An 18,812-nucleotide genomic window follows, 5' to 3' on the forward strand; every position below is an offset into this window, starting at 1 on the left:
AACAGCACGGTGGCTGAGAGGGGACTGCACCCCCCCACAGGAAGAATGCCATAACCAACACTGTGAAAAGTTTAACACTCCGCGCATGTGCAGTGTTAACCTGCTGTCACCATGGTACCCCGCTGCAAGATGACCTCCTAACATAAGTTTTGGGGACCCTCCAAGCTGATGAAACACAAGAGGTTGGACTTCACCCTATCCTGGATTTGTGGGCTCTGAAAAAATTTCTAAGAAATTACAAGTTCAGGACGCTCACTCATGCATCTCTGATACATTTAGTGTCCCAGGGTGACTGGTTCACTTCTGTCTACCTAAAGGACGCATATTTTCACATTCCCATTTACCCTCTACACAGGAGTTATCTGAGGTTTCCTTTTCAGGGCATCTGTTATGAGTACAGAATGCTGCCCTTCAGCCTGTTGCTGAGCCCCAGAGTGTTGGTACGCTGCACCGAAGTGGCGATAGCGTCGTTGAGGTAGCAGGGCATCCGTCTGGCTGCATATTTAGATGACTGGCTCCTTCTAGCGCAGTCAGAGCAGGAAGCTACGACACAGACGTCTGTTGTCATGAAGCATCTAACTGACCTGTGTTTCATAATAAACACAGAAAAGAGTGTGTTGTCTCAACATATAATCTTTCTGGGTTTACAGTATCTCTGGACTCGATCTCCTTCACAGCCAGTTTGTCAGTGGGGAGAGTGAAGGCATTCAGAGCGTGCCTTGCTCTTTTTTTGCCTACAAAAAATGGTCCACTTCAGGCTATGCCTTTGACTACTGGGATTGATGGTTTCAGCCATCCTTGTTGTGAGACTCGGGCCGGCTGCATATGAGAGATTTTTAATGCTGGATAGCTTCTCTCAGACTGAACCCCGTGCATCATTGTGCACAGAGGGTTACGGTAATGGTGGAATGTGCAATGGGTTTATGCTGTTGGTGACATCCAGATTTTTTGACTCAGGGTGTATCCATGGGCACCATTCAGTGTCGGAAGGTGGTCACCACAGATGCGAGCCTGTCTGGTTGGGGTGGTGTTCACGAAGGGCGATCTGTGAGAGGTTTCTGGAGTGGCACTCTCCAACGATCCCACATCTGGAGCTTCTGGCGGTGTTTCTCACCGTCAAGTGCTTTCTCCTGTTTCTACAGGGACATCACGTCCTTGCAAGGACTGACAATACAATGACAGTGGCTTATATCAACCGTCGCGTTCATGCCAGTTGCACACACTGGCTGATCCTGACTGATCCTGTGGAGCAGCGATGTGTCCAGTTGGCCTGTCATTCCTACAGGACCAGATTGTCAAGCAAAAAGCCTTTTCCACATTTAAAGTGTACTTGGCTGCCATTGCTGCCTTCCACATGGGGTTTGGTGATAAAACGGTAAGCCAACACCCTTTGCTTTGCCGTTTTATGAAGGGGGCCTGCAGGTTTCTCCCTGTCTCTAGGCCACTGGCACTCCCTTGGGATTTAGCAGCGGTTTTGGATGGGCTCCATGGCCCTCCATTTGAACCTCTACAGGGGGCTGATTTAAAGCATCTGTCTCTGAAGACTGTGTTGCTGCTGGCTTTAGCCTCGGCTAAATGTGTCAGTAATATTCATGCTCTTTCAGCACATCCTTCATGCACTCAGGCTAGGGTGGTGCCCAACCCAACCAGACCTATGTGTCTAAGGTGGTTGGGTCATATGTGCCTATCACCTTGACAGGAAAGGTTGCACATTGTGTCCTGTTCCTGTTCTGCGTGATTATTTCAATGGGACTATGAGTTTCCGAAATAGTAATCAGAGGGCAGGTCCTCAAAGGCCAGACCTATCACTAACCAACGGCTCTCACACTGGATTGTGGAGGCGATTGCACTGGCGTATACAAGTCAGGGGCTGCAGGCTCCAGAGGGCTGCATCTGGGCCCTGTTTAAAGTGGTGTCAATCCAGGACATCTGTGCAGCAACAAGCTGGTCTTCACCTCTTACTTTCATCCAGTTCTACAGGCTGGATGTCTCTGTTCCAAGTGTAGTCCAAGCAGTACTGAGCTCTGGGTACTCACTTGGATAGGTGGACTACTTACTGTATTGCTGCCGATTGCTTGAGATAAGCTTGTCTGGCAATACGGGAGTCTCCATTTCCCATAGTGAGACATTGAAATGAATGCTAGGAATGAGAACTTTAGGTTACTTGCGTAACCCTGGTTCTCAGAGTAACATGACTGAGATGTCTCACCAGACAGCCCTTCTTGCTGGTGCAAAGCGAGAAGAGTTGCTTATCTTGAATAACATCTATGTTGTAGTGCAAGCTACTTAAGGGCAGGTGGCTCTGCCCGACATGGTCATCACGATCACCAGCCAATCAGGATTGGCAGAATAAGATAAATGCTTCTGAGGAACACGCAGGGAGGCGCATTCCCATAGTGAGACATCTCACTCATGTTACTCTGAGAACTGGGGTTATGTAAGTAATCTAAAGTTTGTTCAAATTCAGATTTGCAGTCCTAAGCCATACTGCCATGTTCTTTTTAGAGAGAAGAAGCTTTCTTCTGGTAACCTTTCCAAACAAGCCACGTTGACCTTGGGAAAAATCTGCTGGGACATTCACTCCTGGGAAGACTGTGGCATTGTGTTAACACACCCGAATGCTTCAGACCAGCAAACTGATAAAACATCTGGTTTTACAGAGGTGGTCACACTTGCTAAAGATCGGTTAATCAGGTGCATTGGATTAGCCGCAAGTAACTCCTACTTATCGTCTTAGGTTTTCTATTCAGTCTGTGAAAATGATTCACATGACCGTACATAGTAAATTGATGACATGTAAAATCAAGAAGTCAAAATTATAAACAGATTGAAGCATATATGAATAAAATGAGCCAGCAGGACACTCTGTACTGCATAACGTTTTCCCCTGAGAGAAGGACATACCTCCGACTCAGAGACCTCAGTAGGTTTCTCAGTGAGTGTGGTGCTCTCAGTGAGCACAGCTCCATTATAGTTGTTACAGATATCTTCATCAGAGTAGTGAAGTCCACCTGGACTGGGCCTGGGAGGAGACCTGGACATACACAAAGACAATAAATCTGTCACATTTTGATCAAATCCTGGATTATGTCTGTGTGAGAGGGAGTGAGTGCTCACCTGGTCCCGTTCTTTTTCAGGAAGGAGTTCTTGGTGTTCAGAGTCCTGCTGTTGAGCTCCAGAGCTGTGAAACCTCCATTGTCCAGAGTTACAGACTCCTCTACTGTGGACACGTGCTTCCCTAAAGGCGAAAAACAAAACAAAATAGATGGAATTGGTTCAGATAAATATTAAAAATTCAAAGCGGCTCAGCACCACATATTGGGATTTCTTCTCGCTGCACAGGGTTTATTTACAAGCTCCTGTTTATTTGTTATGTATCCAGCTACCTCTGAAGCCTCCAAATAAGAAGCAAATCAAAGTGGGATGTGTAATTTGGCAGTCAGGCAATAACAGCACAGGAAACTTTAATCATTTACCCACCAATAAGCATAAAAATGAAGTAATAAAGGGAGACAATATCATGTTTTAAATTGAGGGAAATATTTGTGGAACGCACCAAGGTGCTGCACAAAAATCAGAAATGCAATCTGCTGTTGCTCAGTGACTGCCGTTCTTTATTCACTATGATTCTGGGGTCATATGCCCAGCTCTCCCTCCTCTCCTACACCACCTCCCTCACCCTGTTTGATCCGCTGCCCAGAGGTTGTGCCAAGGTGTCTGTGGCAACTCTGGCTAACAGCTGGCCTGATGTAACCTGGGCACACTTGCACGCACGCACGTACATACACACACACACACACACGCACACACGCACGCACGCACACACACACGCACGCACACACACACACACGCACACACACACACACACACACACACACACACACACACACACACACAAAGGGACTGCAACCAAAAGCCCAGGGGTAGAAAAACAGGAAGAGAAGCCTCCACATGCTTCAGAAGACTAACTGGGTAAACTAAGTGCTTTGTTATAGTGAAGAGGAAGCTTGTTCTTCAGCACGTCAGTGATCATCCATGACTAATACTCCAACCCTCCAGCTAGAGAGCTGCTGATCTCTCTCACTGACCTGAGGAAGCTGAAAGATAGCAGAGCAGTCCAGTTTTGAATATCTAACAGTGCGAGTTAGAATTCTGGGCTTTAAAACACCTGCTTTGAGAACAGATTCAATTCTGCACTTTTGAATTTTGGAGCTTTTATTTGCTCAAATATGTTAAGCTCCTTGTATGAAAAGATAAATCTTAAAAACAAACAAAAAAACCCCCCTCAACTTATGCAGGTTATTGTGCTGTGCTGAAAGTTGCAGCAGTCATGATTTTTGCAGCGCAGTGTCATTCCACTGTCTGTTGTGTTTAGTTTTATGTATATTATAGTTTTATAGTGGGAAGCAGTGAAATTAAACAAAACTCTGAAAGCTTATTTTCTGTATCAACCTAAAGCCATGATCCTAAAACAGAAAAACTAGAAATTACAGCTATTACAGGGCTTTAGGGAGATCATTTTTCACTGAGGTGCTTCAGGGTGCCATTTGTCCTAAATCATCCTGGTGAAGGAATGAGGCTGCAGGAGGATCTAGAAACAGTACAAGTGTGCTGATCCATACTCCAACTTTAACAAAAACTCAAAGACAATTTAATGAATCTGTGGAGGATCCATGTGGGAAACCTGCTGAGGCTGACTGGAACAATGTGAGTGTGACTGAAGGCAAAAATAAATGGATCCTTTTTTAAATAAAGTAAATAAAATAATCATCTTTGTTGCCACATAATTTAATGTATCATGAAAGCATCAGAGCCACACACCTGTCCCGCATGCCTTGTACTTGCTGCTGTGTCCATGTAGTAGCAGCGCGAAAACCAGGACCAGAATGAGGATGAGTCCCACCAGAGCCATGACCAGCAAGAACCACCACTCCTCGTAGAAGGGACGATCCGACAGTGCTGCAGGCAGAGGGACAAACATCAGTGAGATGTTTAGTCCATCCAGAGCCTGTGAATTGTCTCTCAGGAACAGTAACCCTTTCTCTCTAAATTATACTTCATACTGGACTCAAGACTTTTCATAAATTATTCAATGCACTATGAAATTGTGAATTATGTGTTTGGCCACAGATGGTAAACAAAACAAACAAAAATAATTGTCTCCCACTCGGACGATACACCCAGCTGTAGTTGTGTGACTCTGTCCTTAGATGGCAGCAAAAGCACACTACAGTCACAGTTACCCTACAGCACACCATCTCCAGTACACTGTTAGACATGGTGGGGCTGTTCATTAGCCTCATCTCCAACAGTGCGTGTGTGAGTGCGTTTACCAGCGAGAGCAGCAGAGGGTGCACTCGGTTGTCCGTAACCATATTTATTAACAGCGATGACTCTGAACTCGTAGCTGATCCCCGATCTCAGGCGCTCCAGCGGCACCGACACAGACCTGCTGCTCGAAGAGAGTTTGATGAAGGAATCCCACACCCCCTCATCTACAGAGAGAGGAAGAGAGAGAGAGTGAGGGGGACAGAAAGAGACAGATATGGAGAGAGAGCGAGATGGTGCTTTGATGGACGGGCCTTTTCAATGTTTGAATGTGATTATACAAAATTATAAATTGTCAGATTACATTAAAGATGATAATGATGATGATAATGTGGTGATGACATGATCACAGTTATTACCCGTAATGAAAGGGGCATATCCATTATTATCAGCAGCAAAATTATACCACAGTCTAGGCTTGCTCTCCTGCAGAATGCTGAAACTATTTCCCACAGACGTTCCCTTCCTCTATTACACCTCTGGTAATCTTTATTAGAAAATTGTGGCTGACTTGATTTGCACAGCAGGTCCTTGCGAATCTGGAGAAACCTGCACTCGTCACAGTTTAGAGCAGTGTAGCGCTCCCTCTCTATTAATTAAAATAATTAGTATGGGTGATGAAAAGGTGCGTGTTAAATGAGTCATGGCTTGCCTGCATGTGCTGCTTGTGTTCAAGCTCACCTGAGGGACGAGCCTCAATAACGTATCCTTTCAAAGGGTCGGCCCCGATGTCTCCTTCTGACCAGCTGATTGTGAGGGCAGATGATGTCTTGGTGATGGACATGTCCATAGGTGAGCCAGGGGTTCCTGTCAAAGGGACACATTCATATTTTTTTATGACACTAATGACTTAATGCATGTTCATTTCCTGAAAATAAACCCTAACAATTATGATAACCAGTAGCTAGTTTATTAGTTTATGAACATAAATGTGGCAATAGATTAGATAAAATAATCTAATAACATGATCTGCAGGCTTCATGTGACTGCAAACAATGAACTAAGATCATCAGGATTTATGTTCTTATTATCTATGTCATGTTTAAACCAGTCCCCTGCCTAACCTTCCCTAGTTACAATCTCAAAACTATATCTGGAAAGATGATTTACATGTAACCCTTTAGAAAATCAGTGTGTTCTCATCACTTTTAAGCAAAAAAAATGCAGAATATTTGACAAAATGTTGGCAAATTTCCCCTCAAAAATAATCTCTTTGTGCACCTCTGGACCCCTTCCAGTGGAGCTGCTATTTTTAGATCGAGATCCCCATCGGACCACTTCCTCAATTTTACCCTGGAAACTTGTGCGATATCAGTTTTTGGTCTTTCATGTCAAAGATGAATGCTGGGTCTCTGGGTTCGACTCACAGACCAACAAGCAGTCTTTAAAAAGTCAGCAGTGTCATGAACGGGCTCCAAACTCACAAATAATGGAGTTTCAATTACCAAAATTTATTTAATTAATAAAGAAAAGAAATGTGGAACAGTCAGGTCAGTAATGTGGTGAGTGTGTGGGTGCAAGTAAGTGATGAGGTATCTGAAAAAGTTAAACAGAAATCAAACAAAACCCAAACCAACAAAACTCCTGCAAGTGCTAAAAAATGTGATGCAGCGCAGGGCCTGTCTCTCACACTCTGCCCACCTCATACACTAAATCAGGAAGAGAAAGTTTGGAACAGGCAGAGTGGGAAGGGTCGTCACGGAAGTTGGATCGGGTCAGGAGTGTGCACAGGAAGATTCAGGGGTTTGCACAACGTTTGTAAAACGTCATCCCTCAGGGTCAGGCTGCTAGTGTACAGTTCTACTGTCATGTCCTGAGGCATGCGGGAGAGAACATTAACTACTTGAAATTACATATGCTGTGGCACGTGCTTTTGCGCATTGTGGTTTTTGGTCACATCAACATCTTTCCTCACCCTATTTGCAGTGCACAAAGACATGACCTCATAAGGGTTGATAGGCTAAATTTAAATCAGTTATAGTTTTGGAATTTTTATGGACGAGAAGCAAAGCTCTGTGACTGCACCTTGAAATCTACTGCATTACTGCCACCTCAATGCCTTTATGTTTCATACTGATATTTGAAGACCTTGCCATAGGCTCTTGGAAATTTCACAGTTTTTTTTAACCATATAATTTAACAATTGATAGAAACTAGAATTTTCCCAATAATTGATCATGTAAAATAAGCAGCAATCCAAGCTGAGTCTAACACGACTGCATAAACCTTCATATTACAATACAGGTACCCTCAAATATATACAGTTACAGCCATTCATACCTTTCACAGGCTGAGCTGTGATGTTTGCCTGTATTGGTGGTCCATAGCTGACTGTGAAAGCCTGAACACTGAAAGTGTAAGTTGCTCCTTTGATCAGGTCCCGAACCTTCAGCCACCGCTGCCAACCACCTTTCACATCAACTGTCACCAATTTAGTCACCCCTGCAGACCATTGAGGAGATGTCACTGTAAGTATCAACATGTACTTCTTTGAGTGTATGCATATGTGTGTGCACACCTTGTACAGCTGCAGTGGGCTCGTAAATGACCCTATAGCCTTCCAGCTGTCCATTAGGACTGAGTGGAGCTTCCCAAGACACGTTGAGACTTCCTTCTGTCACCTCAGAGAAGAAGAGGCGGCTCGGGGGGCCGGGAGCTTCAGACGCATAAAGGATGAAAAAATAAGAAAAAATACATCAGAAATTTTTAATCTGATGCTTTGATTTTAGGGACTTGAACTGTCGTCACTCCATACCTGACGGCAGTGTCCGGGCCCCACGGGGGTCACTGGGGGGTCCGTCTCCAGCTGTGTTGAAGGCTGTCAGCGTGACCAGGTAAGGTGTGTAGCTGGACAGGTTAGTGAGGTGCACACGAGTCTCAGGGACAAAAATCACCTTCACCTTCTCGCTCTGGTTCTGCTTGTCTCTCTCCCAGTAATGAATCTGAAACAAAAAACAGAAATTCTGTTAAAAACGTGGTCCTCTTTTCTCCATCACTTCATTTCTGATGTTCTTCCTCTCCTTTGACCTTCATTCCTACAAACATATGAAATTAGCACTGCTGTCAACACAGCACAGCACAAAATATTTATTCCTTTATTGGGTTTATTGAACTTATTGAAACTAACTGATAAATAAAAAATATTTGAGCTGTTATTTTTTTGTTTATTTTTGGAAAGCATCCTTTTTGTACCTTTAGTGCTTATTACTTCTGCACAGTACTGTAGGTTTCCATTCTTGGGAACAAATGCCCCTGAAGCCCTAATGGCTCAGTCACACTAGAGTAAAAATAGAACAGCAAACTCCTTGCATAATTTGTTTTTTTTGCATTTGGCAACCGATTGCAAGTAGCCGTGCGATCGCCTGGTGGGAGGCAACCTGTCTGCACACAGTCGTGGTATGACTTGGACTGACTGCAGTCACTCTCAGACAGATTGATGAAGGTTTGCAAAAATATTTTGTTCATTTTATAAATGCGGACAGATTGCTAACATGTTGCAATCAGTTGGAGTCAGTCTGTGATGATGAACGCAACTTGTCTGGGACGCGTCTCAGCTGGTTGTATTCTGCTTATATTCCTGTATAAAAGCAAGGTTGCCAAGTGCTGCTCATAGGGGGTTGTTTTGACTGTTGGGTTTTCTGTGTAATTATTGTAGGGTCTTTACCTTACAATATAAAGAGTCTTGAGACGACTGTTGTGATTTGGCGCTATACAAATACAACTGAACTGAATTGAATTTGTGGAGGAACTTCTGTTTCAAATCTATTCAATATAAATTTCTGTGTATGTAGATTTGAGACTTTTGCTGATTCATCACAGTTTGCATGCAGTTGCCAACTTGAACCCATTCAAACTGGTCCCCTGGTCCCTGTCTTTGAAGCAACCATCTCAAAAGCAACAAAATTGAAAGTTTATTGCACGCTGCCTCAATAATTTCGGTCATGCCGTGGTCTCCAACAACCGTCTTCCCTAGTGTGACTGTAGCATAGACAATCATGGATGCCTCCCATCAGCCATTATAATTTTTTAAGCAATTAAACCTAAACTGAATGTATGGATTGCTACTGTATTAATGCACTGTATTTAACTCTGGTCCAGTGCGACTAATTAAATACTACTAATGCCTCATGTGAAGCATTTAAAGGCACTTTAAGGTACATGCCCATTTAACCTCATGTATTTGCAGACTGCCCATGCTCATGTGGGACTAATCAATAATCATAGATGTGCCCATTAAGTTTTATGACATCCACCAGTAATGAAGACATATAGGCTACTTTGGCAATGACTAAGATGAAACCGAACAAAGGTTACGTGATTATTGTCCCTTTACAATGTTATCAATATTAATATTAAGACCTTGAGTCTTGTAGCTTGTAGCATGCATACATTACATTTTAATGATGCCAAAATTTTTATGCACTGATGGTGCTTTGATAAATGTGTTACTGAACTGACTTTGATAAAAACTAAATATTTTTAAGTCCTGGTGATATTCCTATAATGAGACAACACAATACACTTGCAATCTTATTACCAGAAGGCAGCTATTTAAAAGCACATCCTCCATGCATTAAGAACACTGTTATATCCCTCAGATTTACATGCACGTTGTTCAGACCTGGCTGAACGCAGAATATTTTTCCAGTCAAAAAGGCTGACTGTAACTAGGGGGAAGTGAAAGGATATTCCCAACACATGCAGCCATATTTGATACATGAGTCTGTTTTTAGTGTCTCCCTGCATCAGAAACGAACCTACACAAGAACCTTTAACGTGAAATGAGAAAACCGCAAAAGCGGCCTCCAATTTTTTAAGCTGAAATATTTTAGCTCTAAATGGAAAAATCACATGAAACCAAATAAGTATCCGAGCACAGTTTTGCTGAATATGAATTTATGCAGCTGAAGCATGGACATTTTCTCCAACAACAAGCATTCAAGGACAATCAACCACCCGTGTATGTAATCATGAAGAACATGGTACACTCGGCTCATTCAATCTCGAGAAATTGTGGCCTTTGTAAGCACAGACAGACGGCTCTACTGGCACGTGTTGATTGATGTGCTGGACCATAAAGATGCATACCAAGTGAGAGACTGCCAGATATTATTATAATATGATAGATTTGATGCATTTGGCATCAATGTCATGTAGTAGTATGGAAAATCATCATCATCCTAGATATCATGACAGATATCTATAACATACACTAGACTGTTTAAGATAAGATAAAACTTTAATGATCCCACGACGGGGAAATTTGCGCATTACAGCAGCTCAGTACAGAAAACTAAAAATAGAATAGAATAAAATAAAATAGAAAAACACTATACACATATACATAAGCACTATATACAGAAAATATATAGTCAATACACTACCATGGATGGCAATAACGGCAGTAACTTTTAGCAGGAGTGTTTTTAGATGAATGTATGCTTTTATTTTGGCAAATTAAGACTAAATTAAGAGAGCACTCAAATGTTTCCTACTACTGTCTCCATGCAGTTTGGTTTAAAAAGCTAAACACAGGCAAGAGCGATGCAGAGCGGCTCCATTTTGCTATTACTTCTAACAGACAGCACTACAGAGCACCATGAGCTATTTTTACAACTCCCAAACTTGGAAGCAGCAGCTTCTGAGTAGCACTTGAGGGCAGCATTAGACCATGCCTGTCCTTCCACATGCTCTTACAATAATGAGATACAGAATTACTCATCCATATGCTCAATTTAAAATCAAAATGTATTACCGTCTGCAAAAGGGAGGGTTTCCATTAAAAAAATTTCATTTTAGAAAATAGGCAGTATCACTTGTGGTACTTTATGGGAATGGCTTAGTAAAAGGTCCAGGTCATTTTGTAATCCACTCTACTGTTGTTTAGTGGCTCTATTTTGGTATTCAGTAAGAGTGTGAGACACTTAGGATTACCCTAAAAACAATTTGAATCTGCCATGGATGAAAATGATTGGGATATTATTTGATAAGATCAAGAACCCTAAATGGATTTTCCAGCCATTTTCTTTTGTTGAAGGATCTTTAGGATGGATGGATCTTATCGTTTTCAGGCTTTGTTTCTATAGCACTCCTGTTACAAGTGACTGACCTATTTTTGTGGAAATATCATGATGGATGTTGGAAGCTTGTAATTATCTTAGAAATATAAAGACAAAAAAATAAAGAAAAATCAGAAGCTGAGGCGTCCTGCAAGCAAAGGACTGATTCATATCTAAAGTTTGTCGTTGATGGCCAGATTAACATTTTATAAAGTGCAACCTTTCATATCTCGTGTGTGTCGGTAATTCTGCTCGACGGCACCGGCACAGCTGGGTATTAATCGTTACCCCCCACCCACTATGTTCAGTTTGTGTGTCAAGCTCTCTACAGCATTTCAGTGAACTAAAGGTACAATATGAAACATTTTTACATTACAATGTCTGAAAACAACTCAACTGCAACGTTCATGGTACAGAGCCTGTTTTAAAGCCAATCCAGCTGCAAAATCTATTTGATGAATTAACAAAACCAAGGTGCATATCCGCTGTGTTTTAGCATGACTGTTTTTGGCCACAGATAATAGAGATGGTCTACAACACAACTGATGCCACCACAAAACGTAGCTATGATAGCGATACAGGTATTTGACTAATCTAATGGTAAGTTAGCCAAATGATTTAATACAACCTGGGGCTAATTTGTTAGAATGAAAAGGGAAAATGTGAATGTATGTGATTAAATGTATGGTTAAAAAAAAAAAGGATTTACAGATTTACATTTGTAAATGTGATTTTTTTTCTCATTTTCCGCATCAGAATTTCATTGGAAATGGTGGTGAAGACAAAAACTCTTGATCCCACACTGCTTCAAGATATCAAACTATACCTTCTGCTAATATTTAAACTGAGGTTTGAGCCACAATTACACACTGTGCGATTACACCATTGAAAAATACTCCTGCAAGGAAGTTTACCTAAAGTCCTACCTGCTGTCTGTGCTATTCATCTACCGGAGTGTTAACAGAAGTCAGACCCTATAAATTCATTAAACATTCTTTCTTTGCTCTCTTCCTCTCATCTTAATCTCCTTAACCCCCTCTGCCTCACACTCCCCTCACCATGTCCATCCATCTCTGGTAGTTTAAACATATTCCCTCGATCTTCTGCTCTAATCAGGATTCTGTGGGGATCACTTGCACGTCTCATTCCTTCACTCTGCAAATATTACATTCCCTTCTTTCTTCTCCATTCCTCCCTCTGCTCTGGCAAAAATCAATGTGTCTAAAGCAGGACAGATAACCTTGTGTTTGAAGTATTAGGAGTGAGGGGGTGGGACAGGGGAGTTGAGGGGGAGAGACGGGCAGGGAGTGATATTGAAACCATTAAATGATATTCAGATACTTCCTCTAACTTAATTCTCTCTCTCTCTCTCGTGTCTATAGGACACTTAAAGGCACAACAGTACAAAACGCCTCCTAGACAAGAGAGGTATTTTTAATACAGAGCCAGCTCTTTGTGCTTCTCTGTCACATGTAACCCTTATACTAAGTACTTTTACTGTATGCAGCAGCAATATTCGTCGTTGCGTTTATAGACACTGTTTTGTATGTTTGTCTGTGTGTCACCTTGTATCCTTGGATGAGTCCGTTCTGGGTCTCGAGGGGCGGCGCGTCCCAGGTCACTTCCAGGGTGGAGGGAGACACAGCGGACACTTTGATGGACTGAGGGGCCACTGATGGAGCTGCAGCAGGAAAGATTTTTCGTTAGATTCTCACCGTGTGAGCCGGCAACTGGGTGTTAGAGTGGGAAGTGGAGAAGATATGTTCTACCCTTCCAATTAGAGTGAGCCTAAGGCAGTACCTTGTTACTCTACTGTACCACACATATGCATGAACACTCAGCTGTGTGCACCTGAGGCGAGAGAAAAGGCCATATCACCCCATTTCATCATCCCCCTCCAGCCTTTTCTGGCTCCCCCTCCTGCTCTGCTTCCTTATCCTCACCTCTCACTCCCCTGCTTGTGATATGTATGGCCTACCAAACTCTACAAACACTCACACACATACACATCACTTGAATATGAATACAGCAGTGGTCTGAAGGGGGAAGTGTGAGATTGTGAGAGAAACTGCAAAAATGTACCAGAGCTACTATCATAATGTGCAAATCTGTTTACCTGCATTCATGAAGGCTGTGTGTGGGTGTGTGTGTGTGTGTGTGTGTGTGTGTGTGTGTGTGTGTGTGTGTGTGAGAGTGAGAATGAGAGACAGAAAGAAAGGGGGGATCTATTTGCACTCCTGTCTGTCAAATGGATCCATGATTTGACTCTCCATTGAAAGTTAAACAGGTTGGGGCATCACAGCAAAACAGTCGACCTTGTGCAGGATTTCAGATGTGGCGCGCGCACGCGCGCGCACAACACACACACACACACACACACACACACACACACACACACACACACATACACACAAAAGCCAATGCCAGGACGAGCAGACAGGACAAAGCAAAGAAAGACAGACAGAGAGAGAGAGAGAACAAAGGACAGGATAATAGTGATAGAAAGCAGACACACAGACACAAATTAGTTTTTGACACTCAAGGTCTGCTCAAGCTTTTTCCACAGCTTTTAGACATTCAATCATGAAGTATGAAAGCACACGAAAAGCTCTGGATAAAATCATGTCAGCTAATAAGCCCAAAATGTGGATAGATCCATCGACACAGATCTGTATCTGCTGCTGAAGACCATGTGATGGAAGCACTGAAAGCTTAGAGCCTGTAAATTGGGATTGAGATTGAAACTTCTAAGATTAAGAATGTGCTTTTTTAAAAAAAAATGCTGTTATGATTTTAAATGAACTTCCCCCTATTAAAGAGCAAATAATCTGAAGAAGCAGCCTGGGTGGCGTTTGCTGTGTCTTCACATACCTGCCTCTCCAACAGACACTTCCACTGGATTGGAGGGTGGGCTCTCTCCGATGATATTGTAGCTCGTCATGACAATCTGATAGCGTCTGAACTTCTTCAGTTCTACAAAGAAGTGATAAAAACTTGGCATTAAAAGCTTTTGTACAACACGCTTACAAAGCACATAAGTTGGTTGATGTTGGCACTAAAAATTGCCCGCAGCTTTATTTTCTGAGTTTGGTCATAAATTACTTACGTGTCAACTCAAACTCTGTGAGCGAGGCACTGCTGACGGTCTTGAAGGTGCTCTTGGCTTGGAAGGAGTGCAAGAAAGATGGATGGAAAGTGAATCAATAAAGTTTCAAGTTCAACAATAAATTCTGCAATTAAAATGCAATTCAATAAAATCACCGTGTTTAAGAGGGAAATGTTTGAAAGACTTTTATGCTTCAATGTGCTCGTCAGACTCATTGGACTTTGGGTGGACAGACAATTGTGTGTCTGCCAATCTAGTCAAACAGATAATCAGCCGACCGTAAAGCACTTCAGGCTGCAGAGTGCATAATAATATTTTATTATTGCTGTGTTACAATGCAATAAGGACAGCCTCATAAGAAAAACTGTCCAATGTCGGCCATTTGATCAATGTGTCCTCATGGCGACACATTTCATCCCAGATATCAGCCCTGAGGTAAGAAATGCCTGAAAAAAAATTCTTCCTTCTCATATCTTTTTTTCTTTAACACTTATTACATCTGAATAAATTCTTTTCAGACCAAAAATGAATGCCAGCCTTGCATGGGAGTTTTAATAAGATCTTTTTAATCCTCTCTATTATCACTTATTTTTTGCTTTTACAAATAACAGAAGCTGTTATTCACTTTGATTTTCTTAGATCAATGGTTTCAGAGCATCAAACCTTCAACCAGCCATTTACGACCTAATAAATTCACTATTTTATTCTTGAATAATAAGGCACAGCATGCAGCAAGCTTTGTATATCTCCATATGCTGAAGCAGTGCCAGAGGGCTCAGATCCATACTCAGCCATTAAAAAGTTAGATGAAGTTAGATCCCAGGTATTAAGTTTAGGTTAATATTTGTAGCCCTGTAGCTCATACCACCTCTTTCTCACCACATTTCCTGTCTCTATCTGCTCTGCAAAAGGTAAACATGCCATTGTCACCATGTCACAGTAACGTCATCATAAGCTACAAAAGGAGGCTGCTAGTTGGCGTTTGGGTTGAGATGCTGGAGTTGGACAGAACAGTGTGGGTGTGTGAACATTGGTGGCATGTTGGCATCCTAGCTGACCAAATTTAAATACAGATTTTTATTCAGAATATAGTTTTAATTTTGTTGCAATACCGATCCTCCTAACCAGCAGAAAAAAAATTCAACCCACAGCAACACGTCCTCCAACAACAGTCTGAGAACAGAAAGTCTGATCAGCAAAAGGGAGGGAGCAGTTGTTTCCTTTAGAAGCAGAAGTACTCACTTGTAATGAGGGCACTTGTGTTGTTTTTGGTTGTCTGGACTTCTGCTTCTGTGAGAGTGGAAGTGTTTACTGGGAGCTCTCTATAATACAGCCGGTATCCAGTCAAAACTCCATTTACACTGTTGTCACTGGGATGCTGGAAAAACACACACACACACACACACACACACACACACACACACACACACACACACACACACACACACACACACACGTAAAGAAAACATGTTGGTTATTCAAAACGAAGGATTTCTAAGCTTCTGAGTTTTCTCTGTGTGTGTGCGCTCATTTTCATTTTCTTTGTGTAGTAAAGCGACAGTCAGGACGCTGGCAGAGCAGCATTTTATCAGCAAGTCCACTTTAAGGGGCTGCTGGATTGGTCTGGCTGTAACTTGCACAGGGAAAGTGATGCTTCAGTAGGTTTGGCACTCTTGTAAAGGATGATGAAATTGCTGGTGACTTTGTTTTTTCATTGCCTCCTTCTGCTTTGACATAAGGCTACAAGGATGAGAGAAGACATTTCCAAGCAGAAGAGGAAGAAAGACAAGCAGTGAAGTAGCCAGGCTGTATTTACCATCTCCTTTTTTTTCCCTGTGTTATTGAATGTTACTGATAGCTGAAGGATTCTCCTGCCCTATAACATCTCTCCTGCTGGTATATACTCATTAAGAGATGAGCATTTCTCCCCATCTCAGGACTGTATTTCCACCTGAGTGTCTGCTTTGCTCTCCTGCCATTCTTCCAATCTTTCTTTTCTGCTCTCTGACCTCTCCTGCTTCAATAAATAATGATAATTACACCCCAGAAATCAAACACATGCAGGACAAATTCACAAGAAAAAAAAAACATCTGCAAGGGGTTTTATTCTCAAAGTAAGTAATTAACCTTCACCATGCGCCCCAACTATATGTTTTGTTGTGTAGGTTTGTGTTTATCAGGGACTGTTGACGTGTCAGAAGTCTGAGCATACCTTCCACTGTACCAGCACTGAGGTAGTAGTTGTCGGTTTCACTGAAAGAATCACTGGAGGCTCATTAGGCACTGGAAAGAAAACACAGAGAAAAGAGAGAAGGAAAAGAAAAGTCAGACACACTGTCCATCCCCTTACATCACATTATGTTTTCAAATCCATGTAATGCACAGTCTTCCCACTTCCTTTCTCCCATACAGTGCCAGCATCCCAGTCTCTCACCATCCTGCAGAGTCGTGGCAGCCTCTGTCTCTTTGCTAGAGACACTGTCTCCTACGTCGTTGGTGGCAAACATCCGAAACTTGTAAGACGTGAAGGGCTTCAGCCTTTAAATACAAGTACACACATATAAGAATTATGTTAAGAATATAGTTTGATCAAATTTTAACATTGTTAAATTGCTGTTTCACTAAGATTGACGACTCTCAACGTCTTTTTCAAAGTGATTAACTCATGTGAACCAGTGCATTTTTACAACTCCAATTCCAAAAAGGTTGGGATGCTGTGTAAATAAAAACAGGTTTGCAAATCTCATAAACCCAGATTTTATTCACAAGAGAACATAATAAACATATCAAATGTTTAAACTGAGAAAATGTACCATTTTAAGAAAAAAAACAAGGTCATTTCAAATTTGATGGCAGCAAAACGTCTCAATAAAGTTGTTACAGGGCCATGTTTACCACTGTGTAGCATCCCCTTGTCTTTTAACAACAGTGCATAAACATCTGGGAACTGAGGAAAGCAGCTGCTGGATGTCTGGGAGAGGAATGTTGTCCCATTCTTGTCTGATAGAGGATTTTAGTTGCTCAACAGTCCTGGGTCTTCTTTATATTTTTCATTTCATGAGCCTCCAAATGTTTTCAGTTGGTGAAGGTCTGGACTGCAGGCAGGCCAGTTCAGCACCTGGACTCTTGTACCATGAAGCCATGCTGCTGTAATAGCTGCAGTATGCCATTAAGCATTGTCTTGTTGAAGTATCCAAGGCGTTCCCTGAAAGAGACATCATCTGGATGGGAGCATACGTTGCTCTAACACCCGTATATAGTTTGTTTTTGTTTTTTAAATAGTTTTCTTTAGTCATTTAGTTTTTGCAGATTGGTGAACCTCTGCCCATCTTTACTTCTGAGAAACTCTGCCTCTCTAAGATGCTCTTTTTACACCCAACCATGTTACTGACATGTTGCAAATGAACCTAGCTGACTACAAAATCTTCCTCCAGCTGTTTCTTTTTAGAACCACTCACTCTTTCAGCCTTTTGTTGCCCCCATCCCAACTTTTTTGAGATGTGTTGCTGTCATCAAAGTCAAAATGTGTTAAAAATTTTCATGAAATAGTAAAATGGCTCAGTTTAAACTTGCGATATGGTTTCTATGTTCTGTGAGAATAAAACATAGGTTTATGGGTCTGAACGGTGTCTCAACTTTTTTTGGAACTGGGCTTGTAGTTTAGCTGATAAAATCAAAGCAATGAACTTATTATTTTCCACAAAAACACTTTTATAAGCACTGCTATAAAAGTCTCTCGTGTAAAGCTGTAAATAGACAGCTGGACATGCGGCTACAAAGCTGAATGTGGCATATCTCTGCGAGGAGTCTCCTCGGGAGGAGCTCTGCCTTATGTGCATTGATCAAATGTGGCCAGTGATAACTTCTGACATGTCTCGGCAGATGCACCAACTCTTAATCCAACTCTCATGCTTTTCTGTTTACTTGAAAGATGTACCATTGGTGAGTACTGTGCCTCAATAACACCCCTTAGCAACAGGCCCGCGCTTTAATCTCTTATTGCTTTTTGTGACAGTGGCGAGGATGTTGCTGCTGATGGCAGGAAAGCTGGCCAGAGTACCAGCAGCTCTCCTGCTGATAAGTGGCTCGCAGGGAAATAAAATAAAATATGAGAAGACTTGTAAAATGTGACTCCTTTCAGTGTCTGTTTGGGTGCAAATGCTCTGTAATATTGTAATTTAATGAAACACAAATTTAAAAGGGAGAGATGAATAATAATTGTCAAACTTTTATCTGCACAGAAAAACAAAATGGAAAAAAAAATAAGACAGAAGTGTTTTTGGCTTTGCAATATAATAACTAACTAAAAGTAATTCCAC

General features: G+C 41.9%; 1 protein-coding gene across 2 annotated transcripts in view; it reads right to left on the reverse strand.

Moving 5' to 3' along the window:
- Positions 1 to 18,812, reverse strand: part of LOC115786848 (protein sidekick-1) — a 288,838-nt gene that overhangs the window by 5,258 nt on the left and 264,768 nt on the right. For both annotated transcript variants that reach the window (XM_030739306.1, XM_030739315.1), the window contains 14 exons: positions 16,928 to 17,031; positions 16,706 to 16,776; positions 15,736 to 15,871; positions 14,494 to 14,550; positions 14,259 to 14,360; positions 12,953 to 13,068; positions 8,084 to 8,270; positions 7,847 to 7,984; positions 7,609 to 7,770; positions 6,010 to 6,135; positions 5,334 to 5,495; positions 4,822 to 4,959; positions 3,118 to 3,238; positions 2,905 to 3,034 (listed from right to left, as the gene is read on the reverse strand). In XM_030739306.1, coding sequence (XP_030595166.1) covers positions 2,905 to 3,034; positions 3,118 to 3,238; positions 4,822 to 4,959; positions 5,334 to 5,495; positions 6,010 to 6,135; positions 7,609 to 7,770; positions 7,847 to 7,984; positions 8,084 to 8,270; positions 12,953 to 13,068; positions 14,259 to 14,360; positions 14,494 to 14,550; positions 15,736 to 15,871; positions 16,706 to 16,776; positions 16,928 to 17,031 — 1,750 coding nt within the window. The remainder of the gene's footprint in view (positions 1 to 2,904; positions 3,035 to 3,117; positions 3,239 to 4,821; positions 4,960 to 5,333; positions 5,496 to 6,009; positions 6,136 to 7,608; positions 7,771 to 7,846; positions 7,985 to 8,083; positions 8,271 to 12,952; positions 13,069 to 14,258; positions 14,361 to 14,493; positions 14,551 to 15,735; positions 15,872 to 16,705; positions 16,777 to 16,927; positions 17,032 to 18,812) is intronic.

The sequence above is a fragment of the Archocentrus centrarchus genome, chromosome 1 (genome assembly GCF_007364275.1).
Source record: "Archocentrus centrarchus isolate MPI-CPG fArcCen1 chromosome 1, fArcCen1, whole genome shotgun sequence".
In the NCBI taxonomy this organism is placed as follows: Eukaryota; Metazoa; Chordata; class Actinopteri; order Cichliformes; family Cichlidae; genus Archocentrus; species Archocentrus centrarchus.